We start from the raw sequence: 25,086 nt of genomic DNA on the forward strand, positions 1-25,086 counted from the left end.
TGTTGCCCACAGAGCTGCTACTGTAATTTGGTATGTACAAATCACATAAACATATAAAATGACTCTAAGTACTAAAAGCTAAAGCAGGAAATCTGAATATTCCAACTTGAGCTAAGTAGTAAGTAGCTCAGCTATATTCATGAAAGAACACAGGAATGTGGAATTACAGAACTGAATACTAGAAACCCGTAACAGGACCTTAAGAGAGAAACGGAAGGGAAAGCCAAAATCTCATTATGTCAAAGTTATAAAAGGCCTGAGGGAGAATAGATAGAGTTGAAAGCAGGTATTAAAGAAGATAATAACCAACACAAGCTATAGATTCTGTTGCTAGAATTAAAATATCAATATTGTAGAAAAACGTTAGTGTAGAATACAGGCAGATTTTATGCTTATTGAAAGGCAGGTTCTAGATGTAAAGCAAGATATTTCAAGCCCAGCAAGTGGAACCTCAATGAACAAGATAATTCCCTGATGTTTTGAAATAGTTTTTGACAATATCTGGAATACTTATGCATGTGTATGTGCATGCGCGCACACAGACACACACACACACTGCTGCGTATGAGATGAGTGCAGAAAGCATCAGACTAAGAGAAAGTGAGTAGAAACACGCTCATAAATGAAAAATATTCTGAAATTTAAAGGACAACAGTTTTTAAAGTAATTTTTTCCTTTTTTGAAAATAGGAATTTTTTTCACATTATATATGTTGATTACAATTTCCCCTCCCTTACTCCTCCCAGTTCTTCCCTACCTCACCTCCAATTTGGATCCACCTGTCTTTTGTCTCCTATTAGAAAACAAACATGCTTCTAAGGGATAATGTGAGAATAACAAAATATAAGATAAAACAAAAATGAGCACATAGAAATTGGACAAAACAAATAGAAGGGAAAGAGCCCAAGAGAAGATAGAAGAAATGGAGACGCTCTCAGTCACACACTCAGAAATCCCATGAAAAGATTAAATTAGAAGCCCTAATATAGCAAAAGGATCTGTAGGGTAAAAAGAGAAGAAATATAACTGTATTTACAAATGTATACATACATATATATATATATATAATAAAAATAGGCTAAAACTTTTTAAAAACTTAAAAAGGAGGGGGACACTAACATCGGACCCGGAACCATAAGGATGTCCTTGAGTTCATTTTTCTCTTGTCCACCTACTGCTGACATGCAGCAGCCCCAGTGAAACTCCCTCAGGGGAAACTAAATTTTCATTTGTAAGTGGTTATCAACTGGAGATAGCTTCTGAGTTAGGGATGTGGGGGTGTGTCTCCTTTCAGCTCTAGGACTCCATCTGGTGCCAACCCTGCAGGCCCTGTGCATGCTGCCTTGATCTGAGTTTACGTGTGTGTTCACCATGCTGGTTTAGAAGGCCTGTTTCCCTGGTGTCTGCCAGCACCTCTGACTCCTAGACTCTTTCTGCCTAGGGAGTCCCATCATGCCACTCGGCCCAGCTTTTTCAAATGTGTCTTCAGGAGATAGAACTCAGAACCGTATGCTCACTAAGCTAGCACTTTACTGACTGAGCTATCACCCTAACCCAGTCTTGTTTACACTGTGGATAACTAGTAATTCACAATATTGAATCATTGTTTTTCAATTGTATTCTCCCACAAGGGGGCACTGAGGTAACTGGGGAGCCCTAGAAGAGAGGTCTCGTGGGAGCAGTGCATAAATGGTAAACGATATAATTCTACTACCACACCTAGAAACCATTTTCAGAGTAGATAGATACTTTGTGGCATTCTAATTCCTTGGTACTTAGTAATGTGAAGGCTTATTTCTGAACTTCCAGATAAAATAGTGGGTTAAAGGCTACTTCTGTGACAGCCAGGATGAAAAAAAATATAGAACACTGTGCCCCAAAAGTGTGTTTCATCCTCTGCATGGTACTGGAAAAAGCTGCCCAGTAAGAAAATCCCCACAAAAAAAAAAAAAAAAAACAGAAGAGATACACAAAACAGATGCAAAAATTACAACACAGAAACAGAAAAATGAAAAGACAAGGCAAAATAATTCCACAAGTGCTGAACTTACAGACATGGGCATGGGTAAAATGCCAGCTGACAAGGTCAAAACTTTTCTGGGAAAAAGTATCAGTGACCTGAATGAGGACACAAACAAGCAAACTAAATACAGACCCTAGAGAGCAAAATCAGCAACACAGGAAAGAGAATGGATGAAAAACATGAGCAACATGAAAAAAATTCAACAAGGAAAATGTGGTGTTTTTTTTTTTAAGAAAAATGTTGAAAATGAGAAAGAAGAGTCAAATAACAATGGAATGGATGGAAAGATGATTCAACATATAAGACCAAATACTACTCTTGCAGAAGATCTGAGTTCAGTTCTCAGTATCCGTGTCAGCTCAAAACTTCCCATAACTCCAAGTCCAAGGGACCCAATATCTTTGGGTTTTACACTCAAACACATATACAAGTATAGTATTAGGTTTCTCCTGAGGAACAGAACTTATAAAATGAACATATATATGGTATTTTAAAGTGACTTTCAGGCTGTGTTCCAGCTAACCTAGCAATGTCTGCCTACCAATGGAAGGTCCAAGAATCCAGTAGGTGTTCAGCTCACAAGGCTGGTTGTCTCAGCTGGTCTTCAGTACATGCCAGAATCCTGAAGAAGTAGACTCTAACGACAGGGAATGAACTTGCCAGCAAGAGCAAGGTCAAACAAAGAACAAGCCCTTCTTTCTTCCATGTCTTTTATACAGGTTGCCACCGGAAAGTGTGGCCCAGATTGAAGTTAAATCAATCTTCAAAAAGACTTAGATTAAAAGTGGGTCTTTCAACCTCTAGTGATTTAATTAAGATTAAAAAAAACCGCACAGGTACATCTAGCCACTACAAGGTGACAACCAAGAGTATCCATTATCCTTGTTTAAATGTAAAAATAAAATCTGTGGCTGTAGAGATGGCTCAACAGTTTTGAGTACTTGCTGCTCTTGCTGAGGACCTGGGTTCCAATTCCAGCACCCATATGGAGGCTTAAAACCATAATTCCAGTTCCATCTGGTCCAACTCCCTCTTCCATCCTCTATGGGCACATGTGTAAGTACATGCAAGCAAAACATTCATGCACATTAAATAAATAAATCTAAGGGTTTGTAAACTAAAAATAAAATCTAAAACAAAGCAAAACCAACAAAAAAGATACCATAGAAAGTGACATGAACAGAGTAGAAGAAAAAATACCATCAAGAGAATACTGGATTAATGGAAGACAGCATTTAAATATCAGCAAGGAACCCAACATTCAAGAACTCTGAAATATGATCAAAAGATCAAACTTAAGAATCCATAAGATAGAGGAAGGAGCTGAGATCAACTGTGAAAGCAGAGGGAATCAATTCAAGAAAATTATGGCCATAATTTCTTCAAACCTAGAAAAGAAAGAAAAAATATTCAAATATAAGAAAGCATATAAAATCCAAAATAGACATAACCAGAGAAGAACTTTTACATTTTTATAATCAAGATGTCTGAAATATAAAGCAAATGATCTTCAAAGCTAAGAGGCAGTGATGCCAACTCACCTACTGTCTTCTTTAGGGTTTCTTCTGCTGCCATGAAACACCATGACCAAAACACAAGCTAGGGAGAAAGGGTTTACTTGGTTCACATGTCCACATCATTGTTCATCATCAAAGAAAGACAGGACAGGAACTCAGACAGGGCAGGAATCTGGAGCAGAAGCTGATGCAGAGGCCATGGAGGAGTGCTGCTTACTGGCTTGCTCCCCATGGCTTGCTCAGCCTGATTTCTTATAGAACCCAGGACCACAGTCCAGTGATGGCCCCACCCACAATGGACTGGGCAGTCCCACATCAACAACTAAGATTGATTTTATGGAGGCATTTTCTTAACTGAGGCTCCATTCTCTTAGAAGCTTGTGTCAAGCCAGCAGCAGTTGTGTACGCCTTAATCCCAGCATTCAGGAGGCAGAAGCAGGCGGATCTCTCTGAGTTTGAGGCCAGTCTGGTCTACAAGAGCTAGTGTCAGGATAGGCCCAAAAACTACAAAGAAACCCTGTCTCAAAAAGCCAAAACAGAAGCTTGTGTCAAGTCGACACAAAAGTAGCCAGCACAACTGACGTCTTGTCAACTTGACACACACATACCTCATTGGAAAGCCACAGCCTTTCCTTTCTTTGCCATCCCCAAGATCACACATTAATACTGACATTATAGTATAAAACCCCACAGTGTTTACAGATTCAAACACATTAAAATCCAGTCTCTTTAAAAATCCAAAGTCTTTCTTAAAAACTAAAATCTCTTTTTAAAAATTCGGTCTCTCAGCTATGGGCGCCTGTAAAATAGAAATAAAATTAAATGCTTCCTTATTTCAAGAGGGAAGAACCAGTGCACAGTCACCATCAAATAAAAGCAAAACTCAACTTCAAGAGTGTAAATAAGTCAGATTCACTCATGATCTTCTGGGCTCCTCCTAGTGGTTTGGGTTGAGGCTCTGCTCTCAGCACACACAGCTTGTCTTACAGCTTCTAGCTGTCTCCACTCCACTGCTGCTGCTGTTCTTGGTGGTCATCCATGGTACTGGCATCTCCAAGATGCTGGGATCTTCACTAATAGCCTCATATAGGCTCTATTCCTGGTACCAAGCCTCAACTTCCCTGTATGACACCTTCAATACTGAGACTTCAAATGCCACCTGCTCTCCATTACCCATTCATGCCTTTAAAACCAGTACCAAATGGGTGAGTTTTACACTACCAAGTTCATCTGCCAGAGTGAGACACAGCTATTGGTGCATTGGGAACACAGCTTCTCTGTGTTCTCAGGAACACTTCCCAGAAGACTTCACCTCAACAATGCTGGCTTCTTCCTACTCCCTACTAATTTTTAGCTCCAGCTGAACAGCATTGAGTGTCCCAGCAAAGCAGAGGTTTTGCTTTAGTAGCTCTGGTATCTTGTTAGTCACAGCTCATTCATCAGACCCAGCTAACCAAAATGACAACATCTTAACTCAAAATAACAAATGGCCCCAATAGAAACTCTAAACGTCCCTCTGAGACTTCATAAGCCATGCTTCCACTTACTGCATTGCCCCCAACATTCTTACCTGCTAACATCCTCCAGAACATCTCACCAAGCACTGAGCTCAATGGCTTTTTTTGCACAAAGTTCCAAAGTTCATCTACTATCCTCTCCAAAACAGCATGGTCAGGTCTGTCATAACCCCACTACCGGTACCATCTTGTCTTAGGGTGTCTACTACTGCGATGAAACACCATGACCGAAGAACAAGTTAGGGAGGAAAAGGATTATTTGGCTTACACTGTCATATCATTGTTCATCAATGAAGACAGGGCAGAAATCTAGAGGCAGGAGCTGATGCAGAGGCTATTATGGAGGGCTGCTGCTTCCTGGCTTGCTCCCTATAACTTACTTAGCCTGATTTCTTATAGAACTCAGGACCACCATCCACAATGGATTGAGCTCTCCCACATCCATCACTAACTAAGAAAATGCCCTACATACCCTTGGTTGCAGGCTGATCTTATGGAGGTATTTAATCAATTGAGGCTCTGTTCTCTTAGAATCTTGTGTCAGGTTGACACAAAGGTAGCCAGCATACCTACAAAGGCAGACATAATCAGAACACCATGTCTTTGTCACCAGCCCTCAAAGTCACCGAGGAAAGCCTGTAGTAATGAATACTTACACTGAAAAAGTTTTAGTTTTACACTAAGGCACCTCGGGTTCTTAAAAACAAGGAAACAAGCAAGAACAATCCTAAAGGCAGCAGATGTCAAGAAATAATAATGATAAGCAAGAAATTAATGAAATAAAGACTAAAAGAACAACACGAAGAATAGATCGGTAAATTAGTTCTTTGAAAAGGTCCTCGTCAGATTAACTAAAAGAGAGGACTCAGCTTAATAAAATTAGAGAAGAAAGAGGTGAGGATACTACAGATTCCAGTAAAAAGTATAATCAGTAGGGAGTACTTTGAAACTCACAAAGACAAAAGCTGAAATCTCTAGAAAAAAACTTATAAATTTCTATACAAATATGACCCATTATAATTAAGCTGAGGATATAAATAATCTAAACAGATCCACAGAAATAAATAAGACTGAAGCATTAGCAAAAAGTCACCCAGCACATGATCAGATGCAGATGGATTCACTGCTAAATTAGAAAAGCTAACACCAAAGGCTTCTCAAAATTGTTATATAAAATAGAAAGGAAAAAACTGCCAAGCTTATTCTATGAAACCAACATTATACTGATACCAAAACTAGGTAAGACATAACAAAGAAAACTATAGAACAATTTCCCCAGTTGAACATAGGTCCAAAATTACTCAATAAAATCCTTGCATGTTAAATTCAAGAATGCACTAAGAAGACCATATATCATGACCAAGCTGACTTCATTCCATGAATTCAGAGTTAATAAAGCATACTCAAATCAATAAGTATAATTCAGCAGATAAACAGATTTAAAGGCAGAAAAGGTCTTTTCCTCAACAAAAATCAATATCCCTTAATGAAAAAAAATAAAGAAGTTAGAAACAGAGGGGGCATACACCATCATAATAAGGGCTATATATGACAAACCTATTGTGTTTAAACATATTAACTGGGGAAACAGAATATTTCATCTAAAATTTAGAATGAGACAAGTATACTCACTCTATTCTTAGATAGGCTTGATGCTTAGCTTCAGAAATAAGACCAGACAAAAAGGGGGACAAATGGGAAAGAGAGAAGTCAAATTATTTCTATTTGCAGACAACATTATCCTCAACTTAAAAAACCTGAAAGATTCCATCAGAAAACTCCTGCCCATAAACACTTAGAGCAGAGTAGCAAGATAAAAAATTAACACAGAAAATCCGCTAGCTTTTCTATATATCCATAGTGAAGTCACTGACAAAGAAATCAGGGTGGGAGGAATCCCATTTACAATAGTTCCACAAAATACCTAGGGATTAAGCCAAACTAAGAAAGTGAAATACATCTAAAATGAAAAACCCCACAGGTTCATATAGTTGAATGCTTAGTCATCAGTGAGTGGCATTATTTGAGAAGGGTTAGAAGGTATGGCTTGTTGGAGGAAGTGTGTCTCTGGGATGGGCTTTCTAGCTTCAAAGGCTCCTGCAGCATGAAGATCCAGATGTAGAGCTCTCAGCTACTCTGCCTAGGTGCCAGCATCCTCCCTGTTATGATGATAACAGACAAAACCTCTGCAACTGTAAGAGAGCCCCAGTGAATTACTTTCTTTTGTAAGAGTTGGTAATTTCACAGTGGCTCTTCATATCCATAGAATACTGACTAAGGCAGAAGCTGGTACCAGGAGTGGGGCATTGCTGTGACTAGCCTGACAATTCTGCTTGGCAGAACGTGGACTTTTGGACTTTGAATTAGGAAAGCAGTTGGATACTTTAAGTCGGGCTTAATGAGCCTAACTTAGTAGGAGCATAGAAGACAATACTGAGGGCAATTTGATTATTATACTAACAGATTAGAGACTGGCAAGAGTTAACTTAAAAACCAAACCAACCAACCAAATAAACAAGCAAACAAAAAATCAATATGTCAACTAGCTATTGATCCAGGTGAGATAAGAATACTAATTTTCCTGCTACATTTTACAGATCTTCTTAGTACAGAATAAACTTAAGTCCTATACATATATGTCTGGATGCGGAGGACATTTGTGTGCAACGTTAGAGGTAATTAGTAGTTATTAATGACAGTTATATGACCTTTCTGAGATCACAAAGTGTCCCTCGACATTTTACCCCCTCCCCACAAACGCAAACTTTGCTGTTTCTTCTGTTAGCACCTGGTGGGGTGGTTACAAGTGTAGCTGGTTCTAGTGAAGTGGATTATTCTGAGAGCTTTTCATGTTTGTATTTTTTTTATTTTAGCATTTTTTTTTTTTTTTTGGTTTTTCGAGACAGGGTTTCTCTGTAGCTTTGGAGCCTGTCCTGGAACTAGCTCTTGTAGACCAGGCTGGTCTCGAACTCACAGAGATCCGCCTGCCTCTGCCTCCCGAGTGCTGGGATTAAAGGCGTGCGCCACCACCGCCCGGCTTTATTTTAGCATTTTTATGTTACAAAGGAACATAGGAATGGACAGATTGAGGAAAACCCATATTAACAGAATCTGGTCCGTGTGGATGGAAGGGATGGTTCAGAGAAGACCCAGAGAATTGGGAACAGGCCTGCTCATGACAATGGCGTGCTGGGAGGACTAGACAAGATGATAAAAAATTCTCTATCCTTTTTTATATTTTCTATGAACAAAGAAGGAATATACATTAAGGGCAGAAAGGCTAGGGGAGTGGGAAAGACAGCTAGATGACCTCACTATGCAGACTAGTATCCAGGCTCCACGATAACTCAGCCGCCGTTGGGTATTGTGAGTTTCACACGTTTTGATCCGTAAGCAGCCCTTGGGAAAAACATGATGTCTAGAAAGGGTTTCCAGTTGGACCAATAGTAATGCTAGGCCCAAAGAATGAGGCGTGCAGGCAAGGAAGGGAATACCCCACAGGTGTCACATGACTTTCCTGGTGGGGGGGGGGCCATAAAAGGAATGGTTATTCACATTGAAGAGAGAAGGAACAGAGAGACCAAAGCACAACGCCACCAGGTCCAGCTTGGGGAAATAAACGCGGATATTGGTGTTTCCTGCTGGAGCATGAGGAACTTGTGAACAGTGATAGCACGCAAGAGTCCCACTTCCAGGCGTTTTTACAAACCTCTTATGTACTTTATAGATAAGATTATGGCTGAGGCAGAAGTGAGCGGAGGTTGGAGTAGAAGAGAAGGATGTTATGGAGGTTTGTGACCGTTTCTCCTCCCTCTGAGAGAGAGCGCTAACAGTCCCTTTCCCTTGCGCCTTACTACTTGCTATATAGGTCTGTAGCGGATGTTTTTTTTTCCCACCTACCAGCTCCCAGATAACCTACACGAAGACAATTTTAATTCTAAAGCTTGGTCAATAGCTCAGGCTTGTTATTATATAACTCTTATGTAGGAGCAGGCTGCTAGTTAGTTCCCCGGCTGCTTAGCCTTGAAATAATCACACAAAAACTGCATTAATTAAATCACTGCTTAGCCCATTAGCTTTAGCTCCTATTTGGCTAACTCTTACATCTGAATTTAACTCATTTCTATTAATCTGTGTATGGCCACGTGGCTGTGGCTTACAGGCTAAAGTTCTGGCATTTATTTCTGGCTGGGCTACATGGTGTCTCTCTGACTCTGCCTTCTTCCTCCTAGCATTCAGTTTAGTTTTCCCACCTAGCTTTGTTCTACCCTATCAGTCCAAGCCAGTTTCTTTATTCATTAATCAATAAAAGCAACACATAGACAAAACGACCTCCTATACCATTTCCCCTTTTCTGTTTTTTTTTAAAAAAGGAAGGGTTTAACTTTAACATAGTAAAATTACATATTAACCAATAAAAGCAACACATAGACGAAAGTACCTCCCACATCACTCTTACATTTAGATTAACCCATATTTCTTATCTATGTTTTGTCATGTGGCTTGGTACCTTTTCTAATTATGGCATGCCCATCTGGCCTCTCCTTTGACTCTGTCCTCCTTCTTTTCAAAGTTCTCTGTGTCTAACTGTTCCACCTATAATTTCTGTCTAGATATTGGCCAGACAGCTTTTGATGAAACCAATCTGAGTGACAGATCTTCACAGTGTACAAAAAGATGATTCCACAGCATAGGTCTGTTGGTTTTGATGGCATGGCTGTGTGGTCAAGGCCTCCCAGAGGTCACCTCAGCCACTCTGCTTCATGGTGGCATTCACCACGTCAAACCTGGAGGAAGCCACTCACACACTGAAACAAGCAACAGTGAGAGTGAATGGAGCTGAATTTTCAGCTAACAGGGCATCCTGGTGACTCACAGCAGCCGTATAAAGAGACCAAGTCTCATTAAAGCTTTGTGCTTTGTCCCAAGACATCCAGTGGGTGTGTGGCAGATCTAGTATTAGAACACTCAAATGGTGGTGACAAACACCACTTGGTGGCTGTAGATGCTTTATGACTTGGATCTGGAATCTCCCCCAGACAAGCGCACATTCTGAACGTTCAGTTTTGAGCTTGCTGTGCTATTTTCAAAACCGTGGGAGGCGGGCCCTGGCTGGCAGAAGTGGCGAAGGGTGGGCCTTAGACTGCTATGCATGCTTCTGCTTTCTGCCTGCATTCTACTCCCTGGTCCATTCCATGCGAAAATCCCCGCACGCTTGTCATGGTCCTGGCCCACAGATAGAACCACTATGCCCCGCCTCCTCACCACTATAGACTGCACCATATGAAACCCAACCCAAACGAACCTTTCATCTCCTTACGTTGTTTTGCAGTATTTTTCACAACAATAAGGAAAGCAGCCAGTGCAGGTAGAAATGAGACGGTATGTCTAGCTGTTTGGCAGAGAGACGGCTGGAGGTACGCAAACCCTTTCCACCCTAATTTAGTGACACCATTGCAGAGTTTGGAGATTTGGGAACACATCTGCTTGCTTTTTTACTTTACTCCTTGGGAAATGCTACCTGTGGTGGTTGCTCCACTCAGAAACCTTGTAAATCAACCTCAATACTCTCTCCCTCTCTAAGGCCTCTTCTAAGTTCTGAGTCTACCTTACCGGGTCCATCCACTGTGGGCTTCAGTATCTGTGCTGGCTTCCAGTTGCTGCCTTGATAAATTACCACTAAGTTAGGCATTTGGCACAAACTTTTATCTGTAGTTCCATAGGTCATAAATCCAGTATGGAGTCTCACGGGTATCAGATTACAGCATCTGAAGGGCTGAGTTACTTTCTGGAGGTCCTCAAGAAAGAACTGTTTGCTTGCTTATTTTGGTGCATGGCAGAGTTTAGTTCTCAGGAATAGAAGGTTTATTTATGTCCCACACCCTTTTTGAACAGTTAGTTGAGGTCCATTCAAGCTTCTAGAGGCAAACCATGGTCTTTGGCTCATGCCTCAGGCTGAACGTCTTGTCACATTTTGAATCTCTGCCCCAGTGTGCTCCCATTTTAGGGAACCCATATAAGTAGACTAGGCTCACCTAACAATCCAAGGTAATGTCCCCATTTCAATGTTCTTAGCTTTATTCATGACTATAAAATTCCTTCTGGCTGGGGTGTTGGCGCACGCCTTTAATCCCAGCACTCGGGAGGCAGAGGCAGGCGGATCTCTGTGAGTTCGAGACCAGCCTGGTCTACAAGAGCTAGCTCCAGGACAGGCTCTAAAGCTGCAGAGAAACCCTGTCTCGAAAAACCAAAAAAAAAAAAAAAGATTCCTTCTGCCGCGTAAGGTTACACATTCACAGTTTCTGTGGGTCAGAGACTGGACATCTCTCTGTGACACATTGTTTTGTCTACCACAGCATCTTGCCTGCCATGTTTCCTCAGCTTATTGAACATGCTACCTGGCTCTGTGGTCCTTTATGTTGTTTCCATATTTGAAAGCCTTTTTAAATTAGTAGAACAACATTTGAAACATCAAATGAAACAACATTTGAAACAGATGTTTTGTTCTGCTCCTCCACCCAAGGGTCCTGGAGGATGAGAGACTTTAGTTTTGGTTGGACCACTACTCCTCCTCTCTTCCTGTCCTTTGTATATTATTCCTTTAATATTAGTAATAACGATATTTTATAGGGTGGCAGGACCTCACTACATAGCCTTGGCTATCCTGGAGCTCACTATGTAGACCGGGCTGGCCTCAAACTCCCAGAGATCCACCCACCTGATTCTGCTTCTGAGTGCTGAGAGGCATGCACCACAGTACCTGGTCCCCAATCCTTTGTAATGTGAGAAAATGCTTGCCACTTATTGTGTGACAAAACATTTTTGGGGGGATGAAACACACATGTCTACCCACCCCAGAGAGTGATCCCAAAGTATGGATACCACCAAAGTCCAACTTGGTGAACCAAGGAGATTTATTTGAGGTTACTTTTAAGGATGTGAGTGAGGGGTTACTTAAAGGAGTAGCCCACCTCGGCATGGGTAAAACAGCTCATAAAACCTGGGAAACCTGGAGTACAGTGGACAGCCTGTGCTCAACAGGTTGGAGAGTGTTCTCTCCCGGTGGCTCTGTTTTAAATCTCCAGGCAGCTCAGGTGGTTTCTCTTTCTTCCAGGCAGCTGCTCTGGTCACATTGTGGTGCTGGTGCTTGCAGCTCAGCTTCCTCCAGTCTCCTTTTTATTGTTTACTCTGTTTTTACTGTTTACTCCTGTCTGTTTTTTATTGTTTACTATGGACGGTAGGGCCATAGTGAATCTGATTCGTTTCAGGGACTTCCTGAAGTTATTTTGAGCTTTTTTTATTTTCCTGCTTATGGAGCTTTCTGCAGGATGGAATGATTTCATCTAGAAGGAAACTTACAGAGCACCACTGCTCCTTCCTTGGAAAAGACTGGGAAGTTCCCACTTATTATCCAAACCCAGCTCAGAGTACCCCTTCCAGAAAAACCGTCTGGTACCTCTGATGCCTCATTACGGCCCGGACAGTGGACAGTGGTGTTCTGCGTTAAACCCACGCCGCTGTGATTTTGTCTGTTTCAGCAACCCAGTCTTTGCTTTCTTTCCTCTGCTCCAGTCAATCTGCCATTTCCTGAGTGTGCAGCTTTCTTTGGGCAGTCTCTTAAACCTTCCTTCTTTTCACTAAATTCTGATCGCTATTAAGACCTACCCCATAGACTGTTGAGAAGATTAGAATGGTCATGTGCACATATTAAATTCGTCAATACTGTTCTCAGCGCTCTGCACAGAGCTAGTCGTGTTAGTGAATGTTTATGCGACAGGTGGGTTCCTCACTCCCATGTAGATGCTCCTTGCCACTTACAATAGCCGCCCAGGAGTGGCCCTTTAACAGAAGGAAGTTCCAGAGTCGGCTTCGTCCTTCCGTTTCCTCTGGAGTCTATTGTTCCTCAGGTAGGTAAAGCCAAACATTAGAGTGGTGTAAGTTTGAGCGTGCGTGTCCAAGACCACAGGCTTCCCGCGAGAAGCCAACAGGAGACATTAACCCAGAGATAGACGGTATCCCACAACTGCTGGCAATGGAAGCCAAAGATCTGCAAGAGCTTAGAATGTCACTGGGTAATCTTAAAACGAGGAGGGAGAGAGCGAAAAGGATGGAAGGGAGGCAGGATCCGGAGACCTTCACAAGTCAACAGTCACATATATGGGGTAAGTGTCAGGCAGGGTGTTAATGAGCTCGGCACTATTTGAACACAATTTATGCAAAGAAACAGATCTCTCAAGAAGGTCTTGGCCGCCAGCACCCAGAGGTCTGGGCTACTCTGTGAGCGTCCATTCTGTCCTCCGTTGGCAGCACCGACCACTGCGTACAGGGGCCCTCAGAGAGGTGCTGATCCAGCCGCTCCGCCACCAGTTCCCGGCCACACTGCTCTTTCTCTGCCTCCAGACCCCGCCCTAGCTGGTGGCCTGGGCTTCGCCTCCCGCCCAGCATCTCAGCCCCTCCCCGACTGCCCCTTCCGCAGAGTCCCTGCCCCGGCCACGCCCCTTTCCCACCACGCCACGCCCCTGACCTCCTCCCTGCTTCGCCACAGCAACCTGGCCACTCCCTTCGTCCACCTCCCAGCTCCGCCCCGGCATGCAGGCTCCGCCCCGGCATGCAGACTCCGCCCCTGCCTCCTCCCAGCCCCGCCCCAGGAGCGAGTTCCACTTCTCCCGCGCTGGGGCCCGCCTGGGGTTGTTAGGGGTCCGGGAGCGGCCAGCGGTCCAACCTCCGAGGGTCGACGTTGCGGGACCACCCCGCTCTTCTCTCGTCCCGGCGCCACCGCGCCCTTCCTCCGAGTAAGTGCTTCCCTCCTAGAAGTGGAGGCTGGGGAGGCGGGGTAGAATCAAAAGAATAGTAATGATAAAACCGGACGCTATTTTGGGACTTTTAAAGTGCTCTTGGGGACGCACTTGCAGTTCGCCCAGAGCTTCGGCCGTGAGAGTGGGTGTGAGTGGGCGCGTGTGGGGAGTGCAAGTGAGTGGGAGCGCGTGGGAGAGCGCAGCTCTGGAAGTCCCGTAGTTTTACCATGCCCGCGCCGCACTGTGGATCCCGGTTCCGCTGCTGAGAGTCTGCCGCCTGAGCGACCTCCTCCAACTCCTTCGTTGACCCCTCTCTACACCCCTCCCTTTCTTCTCTGACTTTCTTCTTGTCATGTCCTCCCGGTAACCAACCTCAAGCGCTGAAGCAAAGGTTGCCTGTGTTCAGGATGCCCCAGATTGAAGACTGAGATGCTGGCCTCAGATTGTTATCCAATCCTGCATTGTAAAACCATCAGCGACCAGTTTTGCTTTAAGATCGTGATGGTGAAAAACGTTGTATGCCTGTGTGCGGTTCTGAATGTCGCACGTGCTTACCCGTGGCACCGAACTTCCAGCACCTGCTGGGAGAACACCTGATGGGTTCCCAGGGCCTGATGACCCAGGACTGCTGATAGGCTTTTTCAAGACCAGTCTGATCAAAAACGACTTGGGCATCTGTAAGATGTTCATTGACTCAGCAACACCATGTTTCTAAACCGATTGATTTCCTAACTCACAGCACCAGCAACTGTAGTTACTGCCCAGTGTTGAAACAGTAACGTCCTTGGGTTGCTTAAGTCGGACAATTTCATCCTACTGTAAGTTATTTTGATTGAGGAGGGGTCATCAGTAACTCTCACTGCAGAGGGCATATTTCTACACAGAAAGATTCCTTCATCAGTTTGCAGCATCCTAACAGACTTATTGTGCTTGAGTTCCCGGAACATCTAGTCACAATTTCTGGTTTTCCTATGGCTCAGTTTATTTTTACTGCGTGTTTGCTATGGAAGTAGAATTCCCATGAAACATCTTCCACATCTTTGTTGAGAATCCTCTTGGATGCTGGTAGGGAAACGACACTTTGAATACAAATTATTTCCCGAGGTGCATGGCTAACAAAACTTTGTAGCTAAAGAAAAGAAAGAACCCTAGTAGGGTGGCTTTTAAGCCCCCAGCTTGCTTTGGTGGCTGCAAGGTAAGAGCTGATAAATCACTCTAAGCGCTGCTTATCACAGCAGATATTTTTATCATGCAATGAATCCTGTATTACACAAAGGTGTTTCCACGCTGGTTTAACTAAGGAAACATTATACTTTGCAGTGTAAACATATGACTCCATTTCTGTTTAGGGACAGAAATAATTATCACACTTAATTAAACACCTGGAGACATTTATTGCCACCTTCTAATTAAATCTGTCATAGAGAGTGAAGTCAACACCTTATCGTTAATATTCTAGGTAGTAATATTATTATCTTTTCTTTGGTCTTTTGGGATGCTATTTCCCTCAGTGTAGATTAATCTCTGCCTCCACTACCCGCCTTCAGAGCTTTTGCTTGTAAAGGGAGTAAATAAAGCTTAGGAAAGTAAACTAGGTCTCCTTTCCCTGTAAAATGTAAATAGTTTAGATAATGAATGTTTTGTGCTTACTGCTCTCTTGACAGTTTTAGATTTTATAAGCCCTTACATCTTACTAGATTTCCTGACTTAAGAGTCATGAGTAAATCATCAAATGGAGGAATGTGCCACCAAAAGTGTAGCCATCTTGCACCAATTGTAAACACTATCTTCACGGGCGATTTACTCAACTGTGCCTTTTGTTCTCATGAGTTTGTGCTTACTGAGGATAGGAAAAGGGGGCTTGCTGGAGTTGGAAATCTCATCTTTGCTGTCTCTTAACTCTCTGTCCTAGTTTGCTGTCTTCTGTGGCGACATCATGACCAAAAGTAACTAGTAAGAGAAAAGTTTACAGTCCTGTTATTGAGGGAAGTCAAGGCAGGAACTGAAGCCAAGGCTGGAGAAACAAGGCTTAGTGGTTCGGTCCCCATGAACCCAGGGCTACCTGCCCAAGGGTGGTACTGGCCACCGTGGTCTGGATCCTCCCACAATAATCGTTCATCAAGAAAATGACCACACAGACTTGCCCGTAGGCCGATCTCATGGAGGCCATTCCTCAGCTGAGGTTCCCTCTTGTCCGGCGAAACTGTTGTGTGTCAGTTTTACCAGATTTAACCAGCACACTTTCCATGTGTGATTGTATTGTTAGATACAGTCTCTGCCTGGGTTTTGAGCATATGTAAGGACAGATTGACCATTCTGGGCCCCTGACAGAAACTCAGCCTGACAGAGGGCTGAGCACTCTGTATTGGCCAGGCACAGAGGGTTTGCGAGGTCAGCTTTTCTGCAATTTTCCTTCTGTTGAAATCAGAGGAAAGGGTATGTGGGGACAAGTGATTGCATCTAAACAGTGCTCATTAGAAAATACCGTGTGTGTGTGTGTGTGTGTGTGTGTGTGTGTGTGTGTGTGTGTGTGATTTCTAAGGGAAACTTGCGATAGTAAATCGTTGAAGTTGTGTGGCCCATCGTGCCAGCGCAGTTAAGCCTCTGCCCTGGAGTTAGCCCTACTTTGAAGCAACACTGCCCTACTTCGAGATTTCACTCAGACTCAGATGTGAGTTCCACAGTTAGCAGAGTGGCGCTTCGCCACCCTCTCAGTTTTGCACGGTAGACGTTGAAAAGACCAGAAACAAGGTGGTGACTTCCAGGAGTCAGGGGAGAGATAACAGTGACAAACACAAGCCCCCTGTGTTCTCCCAGACAGGAAGAAAGGCGGAGAACCATGGGAAAGCACCGGGAATCTTAACTTAATCCCAGTGCACAGGGCCAACCCGATAGAGTAGACAGTTTGTTCTGATTTGGTATTTTTAGGGCTCTATGGCTGATACAGAAACTAAGAAGGGAGATACAGGTGGTGCCTGGCGAGCGTAGCTTCTCTCACCTTCCTGCTCAGTTTCTTACACTGCCCACATCCTGCGTTTAATACCAGAGTTTACAGTAAGAACTTAACAAACACCCCAAAGATGCTCTTAACTCAGTATTAGTACTTCCTTGTAGCTAAGAGTCCTTTTTCTTTTCTGGTATCCCATATCTGGTTTTGGTGACTGTGGACTGCAGCTTCTAGACTTTTCTTCTCTGATGCTACTGTCCAACAGATGGAAATGAATGTTTCATGGAGAGAAGGAGGAAGAAAGGGAATATCTTGTCACAAAACGTAAATGAAGAATAATTCCCAGTGGAAGCTGGTTGGTTTTTAGTTTTTGTTTTGGCCTGAAGATAAAGAAATGAGTCAAAAATAGAAGGTGGGCGATTTCAGAATGTCAGTCAAGAGGTACATTTGAAGCCACTTCTCAGTGGCCCTTGACCACAACATCCAGGGCTATTCAAATTTGGGGATACCCAGTTCCTCATTCTAGCATGTAGGAGGCGAGTGAGCGCCACTCATTCTTGCAGCAGCTTGATTGAGCTCTTAGTGTATGCCTGGTAGTCCATAGCTTTCTCTTGTGTATCTGATGGTTTGGAAGGCTGGTAGCTTTGTACAGAGAAGGACATTGGTGAGAAGGGGGTCCCCACGGGTGACTGGATAAAAGCAAAGTGAACTAAAATTTTTCTTATGTTTCACAAAGGAAGGGTACTTACTGAGTATAATTAAAAGATTCTCTAAACCATTTTTATTTCTCAATTAGAAACTACACCGGGCACATTTGCCTGACGGAACAGCAATAAGCCTGATTCTATAGTATTTTCTTTCCTTAAACATTTGTGTCAAGCATGGATGTTACTTGGGAAAAGTGTTTGAAAACATCCCCGTCTCAGCAGTAACCAGATAATACCTACCCCATCCTTTTGGGGGTAGAAGCAAGTATTTGTGGTCCAGGACTAAAGTAGGAGGTCGCTGGAAAGCGCCAATGCGGGAGCCCGTCAGAGCAGTTTACAAAGAAATCTTAGGTTGAGTTCTTTGATAACAGACAAGTATAAAGTTCAGGTTTTTTTTTTTTTTCCATGCTTGTTTCATCGGTGATAGGAGTAACAACAGCTGGCTTAGTCAGGAAGCGCTGGGTTAGGATGACTCCACTGGAGTCAGCTGCTCATGTCTCAGCCACCACGGGCGATGTTACTTTGAACGACTGACATCAGCTCTCCGAGCCTGCTTCCTCAGAGTTGGTGACACAATTTGCATTATATGATTGCTCTGTGGACTAAACTAAAATCTTCTCAGGTAGATTTATTTTACTTCTCAGATAGATTTATTTTAGTTAGCCAAGTTGGTGTCCTCTCAGGAGGGTGCTGATGACCCTGGGCTATCCTAGAATAGGAAGGATAATGGTAAATTGTGCTGGTTGTACTTGTAGTATGAGTGTCCCCCTCCCCACACCAAAGCCAGATGAGCCCAGCGAACAGAGTGAGTATAGCCCACTTGCCCTGAGTTCCTGCTGCAGGATTACATGATTCTATGAGGGCAATGCTGCTGCTGAATGAGCCAGCGCAGGACTGCTGAGTTTGTGTGTCTCAGCACAAAGAGCTCCGGTGTCCATTCTCCCTGCACATGAGAATTTTATTTTTATCTTACGTACATTGGTGTTTGGCTTGCATTTGTGTCTATGTAAGTGTGTCGGATGCCTGAAACTGGAGTTACAGACAGTTTGGGTGCTGGGAATTGAACCCATGCCCTCTGGAAGAGCAGCCAGTGCTCTTAACCACTATGCCATGTCTCCAGCCCCTGGGGGATGCTTTTAAGACCTGTTATAGTTAAGCTGTGACTAGTGAACTGGTCTTTCACTGCTCCTATGTTTCAAACAGGCATTGAAGACAGAACATCCAACACAGATAGCTGCCCGTGGCTTTGCGAGGGACTTGCTTGGGCTGATGTGTCCTTAGCCTAAGTATGAACTCCAAGAGACAAAAGGGCAGGGAAATCGTACTCTTCTGGGAACACAGCATTGGGCAAAGCATGCAGTATGTGACTGGATATTTGAAAAAAGCCAAACAGTAGAAGGCGGCCCAGACAGCCTTCTTACCTCTTCAGGCTGAGCTCACTTAGGATAAACCTCCCCACTCCTAAATCTGATTTATTTGTTTATTTGGTGGATTTTTTTTCCCTTTTTCTTTTTTAAAGACAGGATCTCTACATACTTCTGTCTGACTTGGAGCTCAGTGTGTAGACCAGACTGGCCTTGAACCCACAAAGATCCTCCTGCCTCTGTGTTACCAGCTGATTTATTTATTTTTAAAGATGAAAACCTGCTGAGAGGTTAAGAACATTCTTTGTTCATGCAGAGAGCCAGAGTTCAGTTCCCAGACCCCACTCTGGGTAGTTCAATGCCACCTATAACCTGAGCTCCCGGGGGAATCTGGCTCCTCCGGCCTCTGCCTCCACTAGAACCCGGTACCTGCACCCCCATGTGCACATACACACACTCTCACACACGTCCATGCACATAACTTAAAAATAAATCTGGAAAGAATTCTTACAAAATGGACTCGAACGGAAATGGCAGGTGCAGAGCTTGTGGTATTTGCCATGGACGTCTTGTTACCCATGCTTTCTCGTCCTGGGCTGTCCGTCTGACTGTGACCAGTGTCACACACATGCAGACACCACACCAAAGGCCATGGCCTTATGAGCAAAGGGTGCCAGCACAATGTTGGCAGCAGATTTCAAAGTTCAAGACAGGCTTTTGATGACTCAGACCTTCAAGAAGCAAGCGCGGGGTGTGACTACTCCATCATGAAGTGATCAGGAAACAACGTCTTTATTTTCCCTTCTCTCTCGCTAAAACGATGAGGTAGTTTTTCTGGGAAATGGCTGGTGTTTGATTAAATAACTCTGTCACCACTTTCGTGTAGACAGGCCCCCAGTGACTCACAGGGTGTACCTGGGAGAGGTGACTGAGCTCAGACCTCCTCAGCTTCCGGAGAGGACCTCTGTTTACACACTCGGCCTCTCTGCTCCTTGGCTTTTAGGACTTACAGCACTGGTAGGACCCAAAGGCATGGCTGTTGTTTGTTGCCCATTCAGGAGACTCTGTGTTGCTGGAACTTGGGCTGCCACGAGGAGTCCCTCCCTGCCTGGTGGATTGTGCGCTCGCTGCCTTCCCAGCGGGAAGCCTCTGCTCCAGGAGCAGAGTTTGGGATTTTTCTGGGAAGCCAAAAAGGTGACTGTGTCCACTGTCTGCATCTTCTGGCCTGACAACATGTCAGTAACTGGGAAAACTTGATGTTGTAGGTGAATGTTCTTGGGTTCCATTAGCAGGGTAGACCTGGGAATCTGTTTCTACCTCCTGCTCTACCCTCCCTCCCCCCATGCTGGGAGCTAATGCCCAGCAAAATGAGAACCTTAGCCTGGGAGAGCTGTTTTCATGTCTTGTTTGAGAAAACTTATTTGGACAGCAGATTTCTACAGGGATATGGGTGTGTGTGTGTCTCTCTCTCTCTCTCTCTCTCTCTCTCTCTCTCTCTCTCTCTCTCTGTGTGTGTGTGTGTGTGTGTGTGTGTCTGTGATTTATGCATATGCACGTGGGGAGGGGGCACGTATATATTCTTGTATGTGTATGTGGGGGTGGCAGCAGGGACCCGTGTGCATGTCCATGTAGAGGCCAGAGGCTCATGTCAGGTATCTTTTTCTAGCACTTTCAAGTTTGGGGACAGGTTGATTCATTGACCCTGAAGCTTACAAATTCAACTAGACTGACTCGTGAGGTCCAGTGATCAGCTGTCTCCTCCACCACACTGGGGTACCCACCTGCCCCCTAGAACTGGGATTACAGATGCACGCTGCCAAGCTGGGGGTCTAAACTCAGGTCTTCCTGCCTGCACAGCAAGTACGTTCACTACCAAACCATCTCCTTAGCCCAGGATTATTATTTTCTGTGTACAGAGGGGCTTTAAAGGTGAATGAACATTGAAATGAATTATACACAGAGAATACATACCCATTTTTTTAAAAAAAAATTATTTAACTTTATGAGCATTGGTATCAGATCTCCTGGAACTGGAGTTACAAACAGCTGTGATCTGCCTTGTGGTTGCTGGGAATTGAACTCAGGTCCTCTGGGAGAGTAGCTGATGCTCTCAACCACTGAGCCAGCTCTCCAGTCCCTGCATACCCATCTTAAGAAATAACCAAGTTGTTTTGTTTTTTCAAGTCAGTCCTCACTGGATTGGAAGTGTTGACAATCAAAACTTGTAGTGGGACCCCAGAAATAAATCCATGTTTGGCATCCATGGAAGGTCACTCACGTAGGAGGATCTGTTCAGCATCCAGTGGCTGGAAACCTGTCAGTCATGCATGATGGAAACTTTGTGGGTTTGCTGTGTGGCTGTCCTGAGCACGTTACAAGTGCTTTGTAGGTGGCTGGTCTAGGATGACATCCTTCTTCCAAGCATGGCCTGAGACTTTGAACTGCCTAGTGACCCATTTTCCCTAACCCAGCCCTGTAGTACTGCCCTGAGGGTCTAGAACTTCCAGGAATAACCTGTCCTGCTCTCACATTTCCTCCTTGATTGTGCAATTGTAGGCAATCAGAAATAGACCATTGATTTTTTTTTTTCCTTTGAAGCCATCCTGCTATAACTTCTGCTTTTCTTTTCCCTTCCCTGAATTTTGGGTTGTGTTAGTACCCAAGACCTCCTTTCCTTCTACTGAATTCTGATGACTTTTAAAGTTATCATTCTAATAGAGCTTATGGAAAGAATGGATAATAAAGGTATCATCCTGATGACAGTACTAATCTCAGTTAATCCACTGCTTTTGCCTTCTAGCTTTAAATATTTAATTGGTTATTAACAAGGATGAAGATGGATGGATTTGAGTCCAGCCACTGTCCACTAGGCTTGATGGCCCAGATCCAGTACACCAGGCCTTCCAGCCTCGCCATTTGAGGAGTGAGCAGATGGAAGAACGGGCAGGGACTTTGGAGACAGATGGCAGGAGAGAATGAACCACCTTCTGCCTGATGCACGATGTAAACACATCCTCTCCAAAATTGTCCCTTTAATCACCCTTAAAATTCTTTTCCCTATTATGGCTCCCGTTAGCATGTGTACAGTCATGGTAGGAGTGGGCCTGTCTGAGGCTGCCAGAATACCTAGTTCTTAGTCTAAGATAAAGATACCAGAGGCTTGGCTTCTACCCGGGCATCTCTCTATGGTTAGCAGATGGCTACCTTCCCTCTGTGTCCTGCTGTGATGTCTCTGGTGTCTGTCCCTCTTATTAGGCCAACATTCATCCTTATGGCTTCATTTAACCCTAATTATCTCTTTACTATCTCCATATATGGTCATATTGGGAATTTAGGACCTTGATATAAAAAAACTTAAGAGGGACACACGTCTATGCATAATAACCAGGTTTTATAGAAATTAAAAGGCGAGAAAATTTTTCCTTTTAAATTTATTGATTTACCCTGTAATGTGTGAGTGCATGCATGCATGCACACTTGTGTGTCATAACACATGTGTGGAAGTCAGAGACAATTTATGGGAGTCAGTCTTCCATCACGTGGGTTCTAGGGATCAAACTCTGGTTGTCAGGCTTGGTGACAAGTGCCCTTATCTGATGAACCATCTTACCGGCAGGAAGAAGTTGGATTTTTGTTTTTGTTTTTATTTTTAATTTACCTACTCACTTGATGTATTTGGGTCCTGTCATTTCTACTGGTGACCCAAGTGTATATCTGATATATTTTTGTTCTTCAAATTTGAAATTTTTCCTTTTCTATTTTAGTTTCTCTCTGTGTGTGTGTGTGTGTGTGTGTGTGTGTGTGTAGTCTACAGGTTGATGCCAGGTGTCTTTGCCAATTGCTTTCTATCTTATTTTTGTAATTAGGGTCTCTCAGTGACCCTGGAACATGGTGACTTGGCTAAACTGTCCAGCCAGCCTAGGGCTTGTCCTTTCTCTCTGTCTCCCCAGTGCTGGGGCTACATCTGGCTTCTTTATGTTTCTGAATGGGTCCTGGGGATACGAACTCAGGTCCTCGTGCTTGCCAGCAAGGTCTTTACCAACTGAGCCATCTCTTCCGACCCATGAAGAAGTTTCTATAGTATTTCTTGTAGTTGAGATTTGTTAGCAATGGATTGTCTCGATGTGCCTGCCTGGTGCCTCTGTGTATCATTTCCTCTGTGTATGAGGACACCAGTCAGTGTGGGAAAGGCCCAATCCCAGTAAAGCTTTGCTGTAACAGACTCAGTTCTGTAACAGCTCTGTCTTTAGGTGTAGTCACACTCTGAAAGACAAGACTTCAACAGACGGATCTTGGGGAATGTCTTTTTACGATAACACTGCTATGACAAAACGTCCAACACTGGGTAATTTATAAAGAAAATAACTTAGCCAGGTGGTAGTACATACCTTTAATCTCCTTCCTCAAGGGAAAATGCAGGCAAATCCCTGAGTTTGAGGCCAGCCTGGTCTACAAAACAAGTTCTGGGACAGCAAGGGCTACACTGAGAAACTCTGTCTCAAAGAAAAGAAAAAAGAAAAGAGAAGAAAAGAACTTTATTTCTCACAATTCTGAGAGCGGAGGAGCCAGACGTGAAGCCATCAGAAGTCTCTCCTAAGATGCTTTCTTGTTTATTCACCCTGAGTTCACAGCCTGCATTTATAATATTAGTCTATGAGGCTCCTGACTCAAATCGCTGCTCCAGAGACCTCATGTCTCAGTCCCGTCGCCTTAGGATTTTATGTTCGGTGATGGCCGGATCATACTCATCAAGGACCTTTGGTATGCAGCTAAGGGGGTGTCCCAGTCATAGTGGTTTTAACAGTAAGATCACTAAGTTATTTTATGAGAAGGGTGGTCTGTGGTTGTCATCAGTGGCTTCAACAGTATTATTTGTCTCCCTTCTTTCTCTTCTCTCCACAGCATGGGCAGACCGTGGTTTCTTTAGCAGTGGGCATGGCCCACCAGCCTCATCCAGAGGCGCATAGTGGGGAAGTGTGTGTGTGTGGGGGGGGGGGAGGTCGCAGGGCATGATGGAGGTAGCCATGACACAGTCTCTTTTAGAGTCTTCTCTTCATTAGACAGGAAGGAGCTCTTTCCTGACGTTTCTCATTGTCTACTCACACTTCAGAGGAAGCAGTGTGACAGGACAGTAGCCATGGAGGGAGAGCACTACTCCCCAGTAATTGTGTCAAGGGGAAGAAGAAGGAGGGCTAGACACTTGGGCTGGCCAGTAGCGTCTGGATTAGCCCCGAGTTGCCCACTAAAAGGCGGCTGAGTTAGGGCTGTTCTTGACAATAATTCTAGGTCTTATTGTAATTATAACTCTCTACTGATGATGGTAATTGGAAGGATATTTTTAAAAAATTCTAATGTTTTAAAAATGATATATATTATAAGATAAAAATTATATATATATATATTAAAAATCATAGGTGTGTAAGGATCGCCAGCAGTAACTTTATCTTCTAGATCAGGGGGTTATTAAAACAGCATTCTTACTTTGGGGGCATTGTTTTTGAGGACAGAAACACTCCTAACATTTCCAGAAACTTTTGCTACCTTGATAATCATGGCAAACATTTATCAAGTGCTGATGATGGGCCAGCTGTGTGTGCTGGCACATTATACAGCTATTCAGTTTCACCTTCCAAATGGAACCACCAGGAAGGGAGTATTGGTAATCCTCTCATCCAGGTGAGGAAGGTTAACCCCCCCCCCACACACACACACACCCGCAGCTTGTCCAGCTTACCTGGGGCCACACCCCTGACTCAGCTGCCTCACACACGGCTGCTCTGACTGCCCTAGGGGATTTGCTCCTCAGAATGGCTGCTAGGAACACTCTCATTTCCTGTGATCTCTTGGCAGCCATTAGGGCTCCGGCCAGATGGTTCTATGAGTAGCTGGTCTCCATACTTCATTCTTTTCTACACTGTGGTGTTTTAAGTTGCTGAAAGAAGCTTCAAGGGTTGTGCTGAGCTGTCCACTTCACATTTCCTGGGGGGACACAGTGTTTCTGCACTGCAAGAAACACTGAGCATTCAACTGCCTTTTGTGCTCCCCGCAAGGTCTTTCCCTACAAACCCCTACCCAAGACTCGTGCATCCCAAACTTGCTTTGAACTTCTGACGTAGCTGAGCATTTCCTTGAACTCTTGATCCTCCAGCTTCCACTTCTGGAGGACAGGGGCTGAAAACCAGTGCTAGATCAGAACTGTGCCAGTGGAGCGATGTC

At 43.9% G+C, this 25,086-nt stretch overlaps 1 protein-coding gene across 1 annotated transcript in view; it reads left to right on the plus strand.

Annotated features, from left to right (window-relative positions):
- Positions 1–13,734: 13,734 nt before the first annotated feature.
- Tnfaip8 (TNF alpha induced protein 8) overlaps positions 13,735–25,086 on the plus strand; it is a 110,810-nt gene continuing 99,458 nt past the window's right edge. The window contains exon 1 of the mRNA XM_038330565.1: positions 13,735–13,849. Within this exon, the coding sequence (XP_038186493.1) occupies position 13,849 (1 nt within the window). The 5' untranslated portion in view covers positions 13,735–13,848. The remainder of the gene's footprint in view (positions 13,850–25,086) is intronic.

This window comes from Arvicola amphibius, chromosome 5, assembly GCF_903992535.2.
Source record: "Arvicola amphibius chromosome 5, mArvAmp1.2, whole genome shotgun sequence".
NCBI classification, from domain to species: domain Eukaryota; kingdom Metazoa; phylum Chordata; class Mammalia; order Rodentia; family Cricetidae; genus Arvicola; species Arvicola amphibius.